Source organism: Penicillium soppii, assembly GCF_028829465.1.
Source record: "Penicillium soppii strain IBT 18220 chromosome Unknown utg000004l, whole genome shotgun sequence".
NCBI lineage: Eukaryota > Fungi > Ascomycota > Eurotiomycetes > Eurotiales > Aspergillaceae > Penicillium > Penicillium soppii.
Window position 1 is genome coordinate 3,764,449 of NW_026643234.1, and position 15,061 is coordinate 3,779,509.

The window sequence follows — 15,061 nt, forward strand, 5'->3', positions numbered from 1 at the left end:
GGGGCGGCTAGTCAAATGCCAAGATCCTCTCATTTGGAATGCGGTTTTTGCCGAGAACTATCGCCCCATTTGGGTAATTCGAAGACCTATCAGAGTTGAATGGCTGAACATGTGGCTTGAATGGCTTGTCACTCGAGGTTTGCCTCCCCCTTTTCTATTTTAGGAAATTCGTACAGGTTTTGAACCAGGAGAAACAAGTTAGGAACAGATCAAGTTTGCTTATTGCATATGGACAGCGTCATGTGGATTTCATGTCAGGATCAAGTTTCGGTTTCTCAGCAATTGAGTTTATATGTACAACCGAAGTTATCCCCGGGTCTCTGCCATCAAATACCAAACGTAATGCGACGCTCCAATCGATCGTCCCTAGAACCAAAAAAAAAAAAAAAAAAAAAGAAATGAAGGTGAGAGGAAAATGAGCTCGGAAAAAATCAACATAGAAGGGAAATAGATGCAAAATATGACATGTAAATGTAAATGATACCAAAATTGACATAGACCCTTGACATAAAGCAAAGGCCACCAGGGCATTGCTTCGTAAGAATCATTCCATCACTTTTCCGAACGAAAGGACCACAAAAGAAATTATACAGTCGCCATAGGGATGCTGGTCATGGGCAGCTGCGGTGCAGCTTGCTCATCCTCTTCAAATACGAACTTCTCCAACTTTTGGGCCATTCTTGCGCAGAATGGGTCAACATATTTGGTCCACATGGATGCGATGAAGTAAACCAGCGCAATCCAGACCGGAATGCTGATCGCGACAACCCAGGGTGCGCGGAGAGGGATCCAGTGAGGGTGGAGGGGCTCGCCATCATCGCCGTAAATGGGGTTACCGTTGTCGTCGACAATATCACCATCCCAAGGCTGCCCGGTAATTCCGTAAAGCATCCAGCACAGCACGGTACGGAGGAGGGTGCCATGCACCAGGTAAACGGCAAAACTTTGCTTTCCAAGCCAGAGAAGGAGGCTGCTGGATAGGAATTCTTTGGTCGAAGGGGAGATATAGATCGCGAAGATAATGAGGTCGACTCCGAGAGCGGAATAGCGCTTGCCGATATTGACCTCTGGCGGGAAAATGTAGGCGGCAGCTTGGTACATGTAATTTGACCATGTAGCCCACTCGGGGTGTTCTCCGGGGTATGAACAGACGAAGAGTCCGATAGAGAGCAGGGTAAGTGCAACGATCTTGCGGCCCCAGCTGTGGCGCTCAACGAATTCCTTGAACCCCTTCTCATACGAGAGGTCACTGAGGAACATGCCGTAAATTGCTTGCATCTGGAAGGTTTCTGTGATTTATGTTAGAATAACCACAAGAGAACCCTTTTTCTGAGGGCAGACTAACCGGTATTCTTTGCTGCGTCCTGGTGGAAGTAAAGGTACATTCCCAGGTAGACAACTAGACGAAAGCGGAATTTCACGAACATAGTAGCACAGATGAGTACGTAGATCAGCATGGACGCCTGGAGCAGTGGGAGCAAAGCCCACTGGTGATCATCGTATGCCATGTATCCCGTGGTCCAAACCTCCAGGAAGGTCTTGAATAGGCGAACGAACTCGTCCCAGAACGTAGGCGCCAAGTCGACGGCGGCGTATCGGCACCACCAACAATCTGAACGATTAGCCACGACAAATGCGCCAAATTGAGCCATGATCCACGAGATGATCAACGCGATAGTGGCGGGGAATATAAGACGCGGGGGTCGACGGAAGGCACTCTTGGCCACCGATGTAAAAGATCCGAGGATGTCTCCATTACGAGACTGCTTCAGTGGCTTGAGAGCGCAGACATAGCCAGTTAAGAAAGCAAAAATCGTGACGCCCAAACGGCCTTGCCAAGGAATACGGAAGACGGGCCACTGCAGGATTCGAGGAGGGGTGTCCACATCGTCGCGAGGAGCGAAAAGGTCGTAATCCCAAGCTCGGGCAAGGTGTGTTAGGACAACTAAGAAAGATGCGATTCCTCGGAGGCCCTATAATTATGTTAGTGTTGAACCTCCTCCCCTATAAGGCTGGGCTGCAAACGCACATCAATCCACTTCACACTTTTCCGCGGATCCCCTTTCACCGATGGATCTGCGGACTTCCAAGGCACGTTGTCCAATATGCGAGAGTAAAGTTGTTGAGGTTGGATGTAATCCATGATAAGTGTTGTAAAGACTGACAGAGAAACTGAGAAAGCTGGAGGGGCGACTTGAGGTGTCTAGCGAGTTGGTTGGATTGGAAAGGCGAATGTGACCATAAACATTAAAAGCCAAACAGGAACTCAAAAAATGCAAATACAACTTCTGAAGAATAATCAAGGAGGGACAGACAAGGATAAGGACAGGTCTATAGATGGAGAGCCCAAAAATTCGAAACACCAGCCCCCATAGATCAACGAGCGCAGACGAAAAGGATTCAAAGATGGAAGAAGCTAAGAAAGCAGAATGGGGTATATGTAAGAGAATCCGAATCAATTCACACCCAGAAGTTGAAGATCGGGACTTGGCCAAGCGGAAAACGGTACGAAGCGGTCAAATCAGCGAAGCGTGCTATGTATGTATCGCGTGGGGACAGGCGCAGTGGGCCTTCAATACAAGTTCCAAACCCTTGATATGGCAAGGTGGATCTAATCCCCAAGCAGGAAGGCAGCTACTTTTGTGAGACCCCGGATACTGCTAGAAAAACAAAAAAGAAAGCACCTCCTTGCCCGCTCGTTTACCGTATTCTTTTACGCTCCGCTGTACAATTACTATTCAGATGCTCGGATTGATGGCGCGATAGAGATCAAATCAACACTTGATTACTTTTAGGGCCGCGTAGTCGTTTGACCAGCGTTACCTTGCCGTCGGGAGTTGGCATCGTTCTTGTCCGAGCAATTGAAAGGGGAAGATGGAGTCTCTTCAAGAACACGTAGCAGATTGAAGCTATCCGATGTCTCTCCATGCCCAAAATCAGCTATCAAGATCAAAAAGCTGACGACGCTCTGCAGAATGAACATTATCCTACCAATAAAGGACCGGTGTTCATCCCATGTTAACCATGGCTAAAAGCCGCCTCAAATTGCGCAACTTCGAATCGGAATCTGTGTTTTGAATTAATTTTTTTTTGTTTTTTGGTTCCCCCACAGGGACCTACAGGAATTGGCGTTACTCCCGTGAACGCTATGACTGCCACATTGCTGTAGTTAAGGGACGGAATTTTAAACATCATATTTACCCCTATATTTCTGCCGAAAACGAAAGCGAGTAGCCAACAGTGGTTTTTTTCTGTCTGCTCACGCGTGTTATTCAATACATTTTAGTCCTGTTCAACTATTCCGAATTGCACGACTTTGTGGACAAATGGCGTCATACGGTCGAAACATTATCTGCATTCATAGTGAACATCACTAACTTCTACTCCGTACTCGTTCATGAATGTGAAGTTCGTTAATTAGAAACACCAATCCTTTTCATAATTATGTAACTAGTTACTCCGTACCCATTCGGACATGTACCGCCACCTGAATTTATTTAGTGAAGCCCAACCCATTATTAGCTTCTGTGGCCAATAGAACCGATACAACTCTTGGCTTAAAAGCCATGTGATATTCTAAGTCGTGGATTGATTAAGGTCTAATCCTAGCTCTCGGCACTATTGAAAGATTGGGCCCTTCTGGAATTAATTTTGGAAAATTCAATCCAACTGTTTTCTGCCCTGTGATATCCTCGTCTTGGCGATCTACAAACCCTGAATAATTGCTCCGTTCTGCCTCGGTTCAGGGTTATTTATAACTATGGAAACTCGTGCATAAGGTAAGAACTATCTGATAAATCTCGCGAACTATAATTGGAGAATATACAGTAGTTTATTCAAGGCCAAATAATGTAGGTACCATATCATACTCCGGGTTGAAGGGTATAAATTCCGCACAGTCGGGTAAACTAGCTTAGCCCTATGAGGTTGGAGTGCGGGATCCCCTTTCCGCGACTTGTCAATATGTGTTTGTCCATTATTTTTATCATCCCGCGGCTCTTGGCGCCCCATATGTTTTTTATGGAAAAACCCGAAAATTCAAGGGTCTAGTCAAAAAAGGGTAAGATCGTCCGTCATATGCAAAATAAGTGGCGGTTTCCCTTGCATTTTTACAGTAAAAAGACCTCTGTACGTTGTAGGTAGGGTGTACAGGGGGCTCTTTGATTTTATTGATATCCCCGACTTTTCGGAGATACGTATTTTTGTTTGAAATTCTCGGGTTTCACTCCAAACATGACTTTCCTGTTTCCAAAACGGACACCTTTCCGTCTATTTTATTGGCCATCAACATTGTATGAACATTGTATGAGACCCTTCAGGCCTGCGCTTTGGCACCGGGTATCTCGGAGCCCCACTTTCGCTTAGATTCCTTAACAAATGGTCTCAAGAGCAGTATTACTATGTGAGAGATGTACTACTGGCAGAATGTACTCCGTGTAGCTATCCATTTTATAATTAACTAGTTAGTAACTATGTATCAGATTCCATTATTTCAGGGTTACATTGTAAAGTGACGTGGATCCAAGTCAATTCAAATCAGACTTGGCAGAGAAACCCGAAGGCAATTCGCAGCCAAGATCACGCAATTTTTAGTCTTTCAACCGACATATCCATTTTAGTTATGTCCGAGATTACCCCTTAGTTTAGGGCTTGTCAGGCTGGGGATCTTTAACGTGTACATTATTGTACTCCGTACTCCGTACGTGAGGTCCATCTGCGTATCCCCATCTGGTCACATCATCAATTCTCAGAATGCGGGTTGTACATCGGTTTTTGGCGTTTTTCACTTTCGCGTTAGCATCGGCAACGATCCTTGAGAACGGCCAAGTTAGAGAGAATGCTTATCCCGGGCAAGTATCAACAATAGCCTTGGATGATTCTTGGAGAACCTATCCGCCGAATGCTCCGGAGATTTCCTACAAAGGTCGATGGGATAGCAAGCACGTTTCCTGTATGCCTCCCCACATTATTCTTCCCCGGAATTATTTATTTTGGCTTCATGCTAACAAACGTCAGGGTGGTCGTATGTCTCACCTTTATTTTTCGTCTAATGCATTAGCTGATCACATGGGATAGCGCACCGGGACTCAAAGTTGAATTCTCTGGGGATAAGGTGCGCCTTTTTTTTCCATTCCGATCAACTTTATCGGGTCCACATGTTAATCCCTTTTCTAGCTTGCTCTCAGCTTTGGCCAAAGCACCACTCCGGGTGTTCTGGTAGCTTACCGGTATGTATACACAGTCTCTGTCGCCGTTTGCTTTGTGATATCTAAATCTCAATAGTATTGGCTCTCTCGATTGGCAATTTTCTAATGTTACTGCCGACTCAACGTATCAATTTGTTGGCCCGTGGTCAGAGCTTAAGGATGACGAGGAGATTCCTGAAAAGAATGTGTTTGAGATGCGAGGTATGCAACCCATGGGAATTTATCATAGAACATTCACTAACTACATTCCAGTGACAAATTGGGGCTTCGGATAAGTCTTCACTAATCCTTCATTGAGTTTGTGGCTAACAATTCACACAGTTCAAATTGCCGGCGTCGCTGTTGCTAATAATGCTGCTATCTACAAACCTCCCACTTTCGGGAAGAGAATTGAAATCATCGGTGGCTCGTGAGTTTTGCGTCGTCCTGCGAATCACAATGACGTTCCACTAACTTCGTGGAGGCTTGCATCTGGTCAATTTGCAACCTATGAGACACTTTCTTCCTGGTCATTCCTCTTTGCGAATGGTTTGGGTAATGTCGAGTACGGAATTACAGTCAGTCTTTCCACCTGGTATGAATTCCACATGGTATTGACACATTCTTCTCCAGGCTTATCCCGGGGTTTGCCTTGCAGACCTCCAATGCTACGGTGGCGGTACTCATGGCGTGGTACGATGCTACCCATCCAAACTAATCATATCGATCAATTGCTTGCTAACACTGTCTAATTTAGCAATGGTTCTGGCACCACGCCTCAGACCCCGGCTCTCGTGCCTCTGCAACTTATGGCCACGAGCCTGAGAATTGGGACCTTGGCGCAGAGCAGCCCGCCGACTTGGTGATCATCCAAATGGGTGGTAACGATCACCGTCATCCAAACGAAATTCCAGGGACAAACTACTACCACGCTTACGTCGACTTGATAGATGACATTCACTCTATCTGGCCCAATGCTGTGGTGATTCTCATGGTATGTTGAAAATCAAATATATCTGTCTATCGCAATGATTCTGCGAGATGTACATTTCACTAACTCTCTCAGTCTCAATGGGGAGGTTTTACCAAACAAGGGAAGAACTACGTCGGTAGTACATACTACCTAGAAGAGACTAAGCAAGTCCACGAACACTTCAAGGACCGTGGCTTTGTCTACTATTTCCCCACCGAGGGTCTCCTGGCACACAACGACATCAACCCCAAGAACCATCTTACTGATGTGGGTCATGTGAAGATTGCCAGTCACCTGCTACAGTGGGTGAAATTGGTGCTTAGGTGGAAGCTTGAGCCCACGGGCGAAGTCCAGTCTGGGACTACCTACTGGAATGATCAACAGGAGTATTGATTTCTTTTTAAAGACTAGATTTGGAGCTGAGGATTGGATCGGCTCTTGTACATTTATTGTTGAATATTTGACGACATTGTGAATAGAATTGACGGACATAGGTTCTTGCTTCTGAAGCTCAATTTTCACATTTCTAAGCTCCTCCTATGGCAGAGTTAAAATTTCATCCTTTCATTCCAAGCGGAGGTAGTTTTATGTCGACACTCAGTATTGACCATTTGATCATATGAACAGATCTAGCTTTAACCGCCGCCCTACGGGGTATTGATGCTTGTCTATCCCCATTTTATGCAATGACTGCAAGCAAATGCAACAGACGGAACGATAACATAGAGCACAATGCAACAGCTACCCAGCTGATCTAATCACTACTCGGTCAACTTCCGAAAGATGCCTCTTCCCCAGATTAGCACCCCGCAACCTTAGCAGTGCCGGAGAGAATCCCGGTGCATCGCCAAGTCTGAAGTTTACCAATGACAGTGGAAGATGTACGCCACGATATATCTGTCGCTGGTGAGCTCGGCAAATGTCCGGCCATCACACGCCCTTCCAGGCCTTACTTCACTTGGCACACTCTGCGAAAAGAGCATCTTTCAACATTCGATAACTCCAAAGCAACCTGCACTTCCCTTGGCTCAGTGAAAGAGGTCTGATCACTTAGTCGATGAGATCTTCGCCGGCATGCGAGTGGTGGGGAAGGTAGTATTGCAACTTTGACCTTTTGTACGTGGTGCTTGAATACTACAGCGATTCTGGTTAAGCTCGCGCAGCCCTCATGATCCCTGTTAAACCGCCTCCCGCATGAAATCCCTATGCCCTCGTAAATATTTCAACCTCGGTGGTTACAAAAAGGTCGAAAGTTCCACTGAATTTGCCCAGTGTTTTTCTCTGTCCGCTTTGCTGACAACGGCACTCGATATCCTGCCTCATTTACGCATAAAGGAGTCATTCCGTATATTTTTGATCGCGAGATGGGTTTATTTAATTGTCTGGGTCTGTCTGACACCCCCAAAGAAGTATTCAACTATCATCTCTTTTGGTCTGTGGGAGTCTTTGGTATCGTACCATTTCCAAGATCTTGTTGGTCTATATTAACAAAATGATAACAGGTATTCTCGGCGCGGGAAGAGGAATCGACGAAGGCCTGGTCGGTGGCATGATCTCACTCAAAAGTTTTAAGGATGAATTCCCGTTAGAAGTCGGTTCCGCTGCAGAGATCGCCAATCGTGAATCGAACATCACGAGTATGGTTCAACTAGGCTCTATAGGCGGCGCTCTGCTGGCCTTCATCCTGTGTGATCGAATTGGGCGCGTCAGATCTTTGCAAGCTCTCACTCTTCTCTGGGCTATCGGTTTTGTCATTGTTATCACCAGCTTTGGCAACATTGGACAAATTCTCGCCGGCCGTCTGATTGCTGGACTGGGCGTTGGTATGACTACTGTAGTTGGCCCAACATATCTAGCTGAGGTCGCTCCAAAGGAAATTCGTGGCATGCTCACCAATATCTTTGCTGGTGCTGTATATCTTGGTGTCATGATCGCGTACTTTGCGAATTGGGGTTGTTCAGAAAACATATCAGACTCTTCGCGTTCTCAGTGGGTAATCCCGCAATCAATCCACATAATGTTCGCAGGGTAAGGACCTCAACATCTCTATATTTAGACTTTATGTGAAATGCTGATCATTTCTTTCATTGAAGGGTAATATTTTTTGCGTCTTGGACCGTTCCCGAGAGTCCACGCTTTCTCGTAATGAGTGGAAAGCAAGAAGAAGCTCTCAATAACCTTTGCACCCTTCGCCAACTACCAAGTGATCATCCAAGTATCATGTCTGAGATTCTTGACATTCGCGATCAGCTCGAACACGAGCAAGAAAGTACCCGTGGCTCATCATTCTGGGGGAAGCTCAAGGAGCTTATCACAATCCCAGCGAATCGTTATCGTTTGATGCTCGGTGTTATGTCACAACTCCTGGGCCAATGGTCCGGCGCGTCAGCAATTACTATTTATGCCGCCAGCTTCTTTGCTGCTCTTGGCAAAACCGGTCAAAGCGAAAAGCTATTTGCTACATGCATTCTCGGAATCGTCAAATTTTGCTCCGCGTATATTTGCGCATTCTTCCTCATTGACTTCCTCGGCCGGCGTCGCTCCCTGTACACAGGAATCACCTTACAAACTCTTGCAATATGCTATATTGCAATCTACATGGCCAAAGTCCCAGCCTCAGCCCACGTCTCAGAGACTAGCGAAATTACAGGGTCTGCTAAGCGTGCGGGCATCGGGGCTATTGCGGCAATCTATATTTCCGGCTTAGGTTGGGCAATTGGCTGGAACTCGTTTCAATATCTGGTCAACGCAGAAATTTACCCTAGTCGCCTGCGCGCAATAGGCTCATCTATTGTCATGTGCATCCATTTCGCTAATCAATTTGGTAACACCAAGGCTGTGCCGAGTATGGTCCTTGCTATGGGAAATTACGGCTTCTTCGTGTTCTGTACAGCAATTTGCGTGCTGGGTCTCTTGTGGGTTTGGTTCTTTGTTCCAGAGACTGCAGGCCGGAGTCTTGAGTCTATGGAGTCCTTATTCTCCCTGCCTTGGCATCAAATTGGTCGCCATGGTAAATACCTTTCACCGGACGGTGTTGGATACTTTGGCAACGATCAAGAGAAAGCGAATGCGGTTCATCGAGAATGATTACCTCGTGGACTACCTCGAATATACCTACCAGGCGGGGACTAGATTTTCTAATCGTCAAGGAAGCCTATGTAACTACCCCATAATAGTTAATGTATGTTCAAGTGGGGGCAGCAGATGTTGTATAGGCCATGCCACTATGGTATTAAATTCACTGCCTAAAGTTTGTTTATACATTTGATTTATAATCACTTGGTTACCTGTCCAGGGTCCGGCCAATTTAATATTTCACTCGGAGTCATTTCAGGTTCAGCTCGGATTCAAAGACCACATTTAGATGTAGAATATTCCTCTTATTTAATCCGTGATTGAATGAGAGATACTGATGTTGTATACGGAGATCAAATGCAACTCGAAATCGGGTTTGAATCCTTCTATATGAATATAAAATAGTTTTGCCTGAGGCAAAGATGAATAAACCCAAAAAGGAGAGTGCCGAGGTACATAAAAAAAGCACAAAAATTGACTAGAAATCTCATTGGTCAAGTGCCCTGTTCTCTTTCCCAACCAATCCACTTACTTCGAAGAGATTGGTGCTGAACATTGAAACAGTTCCCAACCATTAGCTGTTAACTAACATCTCCCTTCTGTCACTCCGGGAGAATTTCCATATCGGGTGGTCACCGGCTGAATTTTTTTTCTTTTCAAGGACTTAAGACTCAAGAAAGAACGACATGTAACTAGATCAAAATATTTCACAATTATCTGAAATCGAGATTAATTTGACATTATTCATCTCCCTTGAGTCCCAGTCCCAGTAACTCAACATCCCTCTGCACAATGGCTCCACAACCGATTCCTTTCCCAGGTTTCACTCCGATATCTGATCGTGTATACATTCGCAATGGCAATGAGAAAGCCAAACCAGTCCCAGCTGACGAGCCCACAACAATCCTCATCTCCGGCTGGGGTGATGGCATGCCCAAGCATGTCTCCAAGTACTGTGACGGCTACCATGAGCTGTTCCCATCGGCTCGGATTATTGTGATCCTATCACGTACCCTCCAGGCCTCAAACCAGCCCGAGGAAGATAGAATCCAAGCCATGATGCCGGTCGTCGACACCATCTTCCCGACCCCGACGGGTAGCGGCGGTGAAGAAGAGCGTGTCCTTGTACACGCCATGTCAAATACCGGCGCGATTTTCGCTGCTGCAGCCATCGTCGGTTATCAGCGACGCCACGGCACAGACAAGACATTCCCGCACAAGCTTCTGGTGTGTGATTCCACGCCCGGAAGTTTAGACTTTGCTTCTCAGGTTGGCCGATGGTCGCGGGCCATGGCGGTTGGAACCGCGAAGTTCTTCCCTTGGCCTTTTATCATCACGCAGGGTCTATGGTATGCCTTCCTCTGGGCTAATTGGGCTTGGGAAGTCTTGCGCGGCTCGGAACCCTCCGGTGTTTGGGCGAACCGAGTCATGAATGATAAGTCAATTATCACGACCGACGCTCAAAGGCTTTACCTGTACTCAAAGGAAGATGAGATCATTGGATGGAAGGATTTGGAAGAAAACGTTGCAGGGGTCAAGACTTTGGGCTACCCGGTTGAATTGGAAATGTTTGAAGGCTCATCGCATGTCGGACACATGAGACTCCACCCCGAGCAATATTGGAACAGGATCTCTGGTTGCTGGAAACAGGCCATGTCGCAGAAGTAATATGATGGGAAGTGTGAAAAGAGTGCATCAAGAAATCCTGTATTTTAGCTAAGAACATATATAATACTCACATAAAGGCGATCCATGACAGACACCACAATCAAACAATCACAGCACCCCCATCCAAGCTAGAGATACAGGGTAGTTGAGAGAAAATTGATATAATAAGCGCAAGCTAAGGTCACTTCCTGATTGCTTGAAGATAGAGCAGAAACGCCAGGCTGCCAGGCTGGACGCACCGCTCGCACCGCCGGCTAGCTTGTGAAAGAGAAAGATTCATCTTAGGGACCTGCCAACCACCGAATCTGGGGATTGCGGGGTGATCGCCAACACTATGCTCCAAAGTGCCCGCTTATTGGGCGGGCCTAGTAAGTGTTGTTTTTTGTTCGAAAAGCGGAGAGAAGGCCGGCTTTCATAAAAGCAAGACTAAATGTTGTTTGATTTGTTTTCTGTCTGATGTTGTGTCGATTTATCAATATGGGCTCAGTGAACAGCGAAAATAAGAAAAAGGACAGCCACGATGAAGTCGCGGTTGAACTGCAACCATTTGAAAAGATTGATAAAAATCTTTTACCAGAGCCTGACATGAGCAGAGAGGAGCGCGCGCGGTTTGGAAAAGGCCTTGGTTTGGAAGCTCGATATGCGACTCCTTCCCTTGATGATGCTTATCTGTGAGTCGATCTCTGTTTTGTTTTGGAGTGACAACCGAGTGGAAGCGGCGCTTTGACATGGCATTCAGACGTCTGAAGCTATTTGGACCGCAACAATATTGCGACTGCCCGACTAGGAACTCTTGAAAAAGATCTTGGGCTTGAAGGTGACCAGTACAACATGGTTATCAGTGAGCATCCTTGTCAATCCAGGTTGCTCGAGCTCATGGATTATAGGTCTATTCTTCGTTGGTTATATCTAGACTCAGATCCCTACCAATATGATCTTGAATAAGATGAAACCTTCTCTGTTTCTAGTTAGTGCCGCTGAGGAAACAAATACATCATTAAAGCACTGGCGGCTGACATTTGCTTAGCTAGCTGTGATGTGTAGCTGGGCAGTAGTCAGTACCTGCACTGGAGCAGTACAAGACTTCCGTGGATTATTAGCTCTACGCTTCGTGCTTGGATTTGTAGAAGCACCATTCTTCCGTGAGTTTCATACATACTTTGCTATATCCTATTCTATCACTGACTACTTCTGTATATCAGCTGGTGCACTCTTCCTGTTCTCTTCATGGTATACCAGAAAGGAGCTCGCAGCGCGTATTTCAATTCTTTATGTTGCTGCGCAGATATCCGGCGCTTTTGGTGGCCTTCTTGGCAGTGGAATCATGTCCGGCATGGACGGCAAAGCAGGTCTCCCCTCCTGGCGGTGGTTATGTATGTCCAAGACACGTATTTTACTGATTTTGCTATGTCTTTAACCTTGGTATGCATGACCAGTCATAGTTGAAGGAGCCGCAACTATTCCTGTTGCAATCCTGGCCATGTTCGTTCTGCCCGACTATCCAGCAACCACGAAATGGCTCAGTGGGGACGAACGAACATTGGCAATTACCCGATTAGCAGAGGAAGCAAACGAAAGCGACCATGATGAAACGAATGGAAGCTTCGACGGCCTGAAGCTTGCATTCTCGGACGCTGTGCTCTACATAATATGGTTGATGCAACTCGGTCTAAACACAGCTGCAGCATTCACGAATTTCTTCCCCACAATCGTCGAAACACTCGGATATGGAACCACTGATACTCTATTGCTATCAGCGCCACCTTATATATTTGCAGCTATCTTGAGTGTTGCCAATTCGTTTCACAGTGACCACAAGAGTGAGCGCTGGCTGCATGTAGTGTGGCCGCAAGTATTCAGTGGCATTGGTTTCATCATTAGTGCAGTGACACTGAATGTGGCAGCTCGGTACATCTCCATATTTATGATGATGTCAATATACGGCTCATTTGGCTGTATTCTCTCCTGGGCATCGACCTCATTGCCTCGACCTCGCTCTAACCGTGCTGTGGCGTATGCGGTCGTCAATGCTGGGTCCAATTTTGCATCTATATACGCCAGCTACTTTTATCCTAAGTCGCAAGGCCCAAGGTATTGGCAAGCAATTGTTGCGAATGTGACTTTTTGCGGCCTTTGTATTTTTATGGCTACGGTGTTGCATTTTACTCTTCGTGGGCGAAACAGACGTTTGGACATGGCTGCAGATTCAGATCTTACGAATGGGCAAGACCCTGCGATTGAGGGTTCCGATTGCTATCAACTCGTCTGTAGATGGAATTGTCATCCCCTTTATCGATACACAACTTGATCTTTTCTAGGTCGTGTTTTAGTGATACAGGAGTTTTTGAAGCGTTAGTTTGTTGCTCGTATATATTTATCTTTGTTTTCATAGAAGTGCAAAAATAATACGAAAGCAAATGTCAAATGATAGCAATCCATCAAATTCAGAAGTCAGTAGCTCAGCTATGTCAATTTGCCTTGTTCCAATCAATACAATGTCGATTTACTAAAACCTCAAATCATCAATTTAGTCACGATCATCGGGATGGAAAACCAACGCCCGAACTTCAATACTTTCTCTTCCAGCCTCATTTTCCGTCTCGGGGTTGACAAAGGCTGTATGGGGGACACGACGAGCCCTGCCATCGGTCTTGGAATCGAAGCATTTGATAAGTGTCACTAAATCCGGTGTTTGTCCGTATCGGTAATACCACTTGATGTTGGGATCCGCTTTCACAGAATATGTCTCGCCTTCGCGGTTGGGGTATATGAGCTTGACGGGTACAAGATCGCTGTCCGGGACCGAGTGTGCATCTGCCACGGCCAGGGGGTCTTTTAGGATAGTCTTGATTGGACGCCAAACGTTGATAATCTGGTATCTTCCTTTGAGGAGCTCGGGGCCATCTTCTGGGAGGTGATAGGGAACTCTGCTCTTGGCCGCATCGTACGACTGATCAATATGGACCCGTTGAACTGGTCCACGGAGCTGGGGACCAGTGGAACCGTCGGCTGGGGCTCGGCGGATGGTATGATCAAAGATGAAGATACGAGAGGCACCCGTACTACGTAGATTGAGGTTAGTCCGGTTTGATCTGGGAATGCTGCAGGTTGTTTGCGTACGCGTCTTTCAGCAACTGCTCTGTCTCTGGATAATATTCTCTCTTGATCTTATCGTCATCTTGGAAATCCTTTTCCTTGCTTTCGTGATAGTAAAGCTGGAATCCATGGCTATCTAGTGTATAGTCAAGCTCATGGCCACTGATATCATGGATGGTGGCGGGTAGGGAAGTAACAGGTCGATCGTAGGTCTCTGGTCTTCCAGCATAGGTGGGGTCTGGAGGAGATCCATCCTCCTTCTCTTTAAGAAAGTTGAGTGTAGTCTGTACATGGTGTGGGTTTTCTGGGACTGGAACTCCGGGCTTTTCTGCTAACAAGGGGCCCTGGGAGGCGGGAAGCTGAACAGCTGCAGAGGCCATATTTGCTCGAAATTAAATTAACTGCTCAAAAAATGTATGTTTATTGTGTAATATGGGTATAATAGAAGGATTTAAGATTATTATATAGTGAAAGCCAAGTTGCGGGGTGAATTCACATTTGTCAGGAAACAGCACGCAATCTTCGTATAACATAGAGAAATGGCTGATAAATAGGCCTCTCATTCCTTGATCACTAAATCAGTCTCTACAATTAGGCAACATGTGACAGTTTCACATTATTAATTATATGCAGATGGCATTTATAAGCTGCTGCTGCCTGTTCATTCGACAGTCAAGATGACGCGACGTGATCACGAATACACGCATATTGATATCTTGGTCGTCGACTAGGTCTTTACCTAGCTATTGTGACAGCACTTCTCTATAGCTGTAGATCGTTACTTATTATAGAAGTCATAGCACATCCTGGCAATATTCAAAACTGACATTCGGCCTCCAGGCCTAGACTACAACGATGTAGAGCGTAAAACAAGTATTTTGGCACTTGAGCAAAAGTTACATCTACACTCACATGGCTAGGCATTTTATGTGTTATTTCATATAGATTCAAGGCTCAATGGGGAAGTCTTTAAGCAGAAGTTTTTCGGTATGCGTTCAAGTAGCTGGGCTCAAACCCGACCAGTTGGCCCACATATATTGGCCTAACCCAGGTAAAGGTGTAT

General features: G+C 46.0%; 7 protein-coding genes across 7 annotated transcripts; 5 read left to right on the top strand and 2 right to left on the bottom strand.

Moving 5' to 3' along the window:
• Positions 1 to 585: 585 nt before the first annotated feature.
• On the bottom strand, positions 586 to 2,143 carry N7529_004843 (acyltransferase family protein; the record flags this gene model as incomplete). Its single annotated transcript, XM_057240370.1, has 3 exons — positions 586 to 1,289; positions 1,346 to 1,973; positions 2,030 to 2,143. 3 exons carry the CDS (start codon positions 2,141 to 2,143, stop codon positions 586 to 588), a joined length of 1,446 nt encoding a protein of 481 aa, XP_057099665.1.
• Positions 2,144 to 4,752: 2,609 nt separating this feature from the next.
• Positions 4,753 to 6,552, top strand: N7529_004844 (SGNH/GDSL hydrolase family protein; the record flags this gene model as incomplete). Its single annotated transcript, XM_057240371.1, has 10 exons — positions 4,753 to 4,951; positions 5,017 to 5,023; positions 5,077 to 5,113; positions 5,176 to 5,228; positions 5,284 to 5,408; positions 5,529 to 5,616; positions 5,671 to 5,764; positions 5,820 to 5,879; positions 5,944 to 6,180; positions 6,253 to 6,552. The coding sequence occupies 10 exons, from the start codon at positions 4,753 to 4,755 to the stop codon at positions 6,550 to 6,552; spliced, it is 1,200 nt and encodes a 399-aa protein (XP_057099666.1).
• Positions 6,553 to 7,651: 1,099 nt separating this feature from the next.
• Positions 7,652 to 9,246, top strand: N7529_004845 (uncharacterized protein; the record flags this gene model as incomplete). Its single annotated transcript, XM_057240372.1, has 2 exons — positions 7,652 to 8,187; positions 8,253 to 9,246. The coding sequence occupies 2 exons, from the start codon at positions 7,652 to 7,654 to the stop codon at positions 9,244 to 9,246; spliced, it is 1,530 nt and encodes a 509-aa protein (XP_057099667.1).
• A 780-nt stretch (positions 9,247 to 10,026) lies between these two features.
• Positions 10,027 to 10,902, top strand: N7529_004846 (TMEM53 family protein; the record flags this gene model as incomplete). Its single annotated transcript, XM_057240373.1, has 1 exon — positions 10,027 to 10,902. The coding sequence occupies one exon, from the start codon at positions 10,027 to 10,029 to the stop codon at positions 10,900 to 10,902; it is 876 nt and encodes a 291-aa protein (XP_057099668.1).
• A 477-nt stretch (positions 10,903 to 11,379) lies between these two features.
• Positions 11,380 to 11,847, top strand: N7529_004847 (uncharacterized protein; the record flags this gene model as incomplete). Its single annotated transcript, XM_057240374.1, has 2 exons — positions 11,380 to 11,573; positions 11,652 to 11,847. 2 exons carry the CDS (start codon positions 11,380 to 11,382, stop codon positions 11,845 to 11,847), a joined length of 390 nt encoding a protein of 129 aa, XP_057099669.1.
• Positions 11,848 to 11,938: 91 nt separating this feature from the next.
• Positions 11,939 to 13,210, top strand: N7529_004848 (uncharacterized protein; the record flags this gene model as incomplete). Its single annotated transcript, XM_057240375.1, has 3 exons — positions 11,939 to 12,044; positions 12,105 to 12,290; positions 12,345 to 13,210. The coding sequence occupies 3 exons, from the start codon at positions 11,939 to 11,941 to the stop codon at positions 13,208 to 13,210; spliced, it is 1,158 nt and encodes a 385-aa protein (XP_057099670.1).
• A 219-nt stretch (positions 13,211 to 13,429) lies between these two features.
• N7529_004849 (uncharacterized protein) lies at positions 13,430 to 14,378 on the bottom strand (the record flags this gene model as incomplete). The annotated part of the gene is made up of 2 exons (XM_057240376.1): positions 13,430 to 13,964; positions 14,023 to 14,378. 2 exons carry the CDS (start codon positions 14,376 to 14,378, stop codon positions 13,430 to 13,432), a joined length of 891 nt encoding a protein of 296 aa, XP_057099671.1.
• Between the last annotated feature and the right edge of the window lie 683 nt (positions 14,379 to 15,061).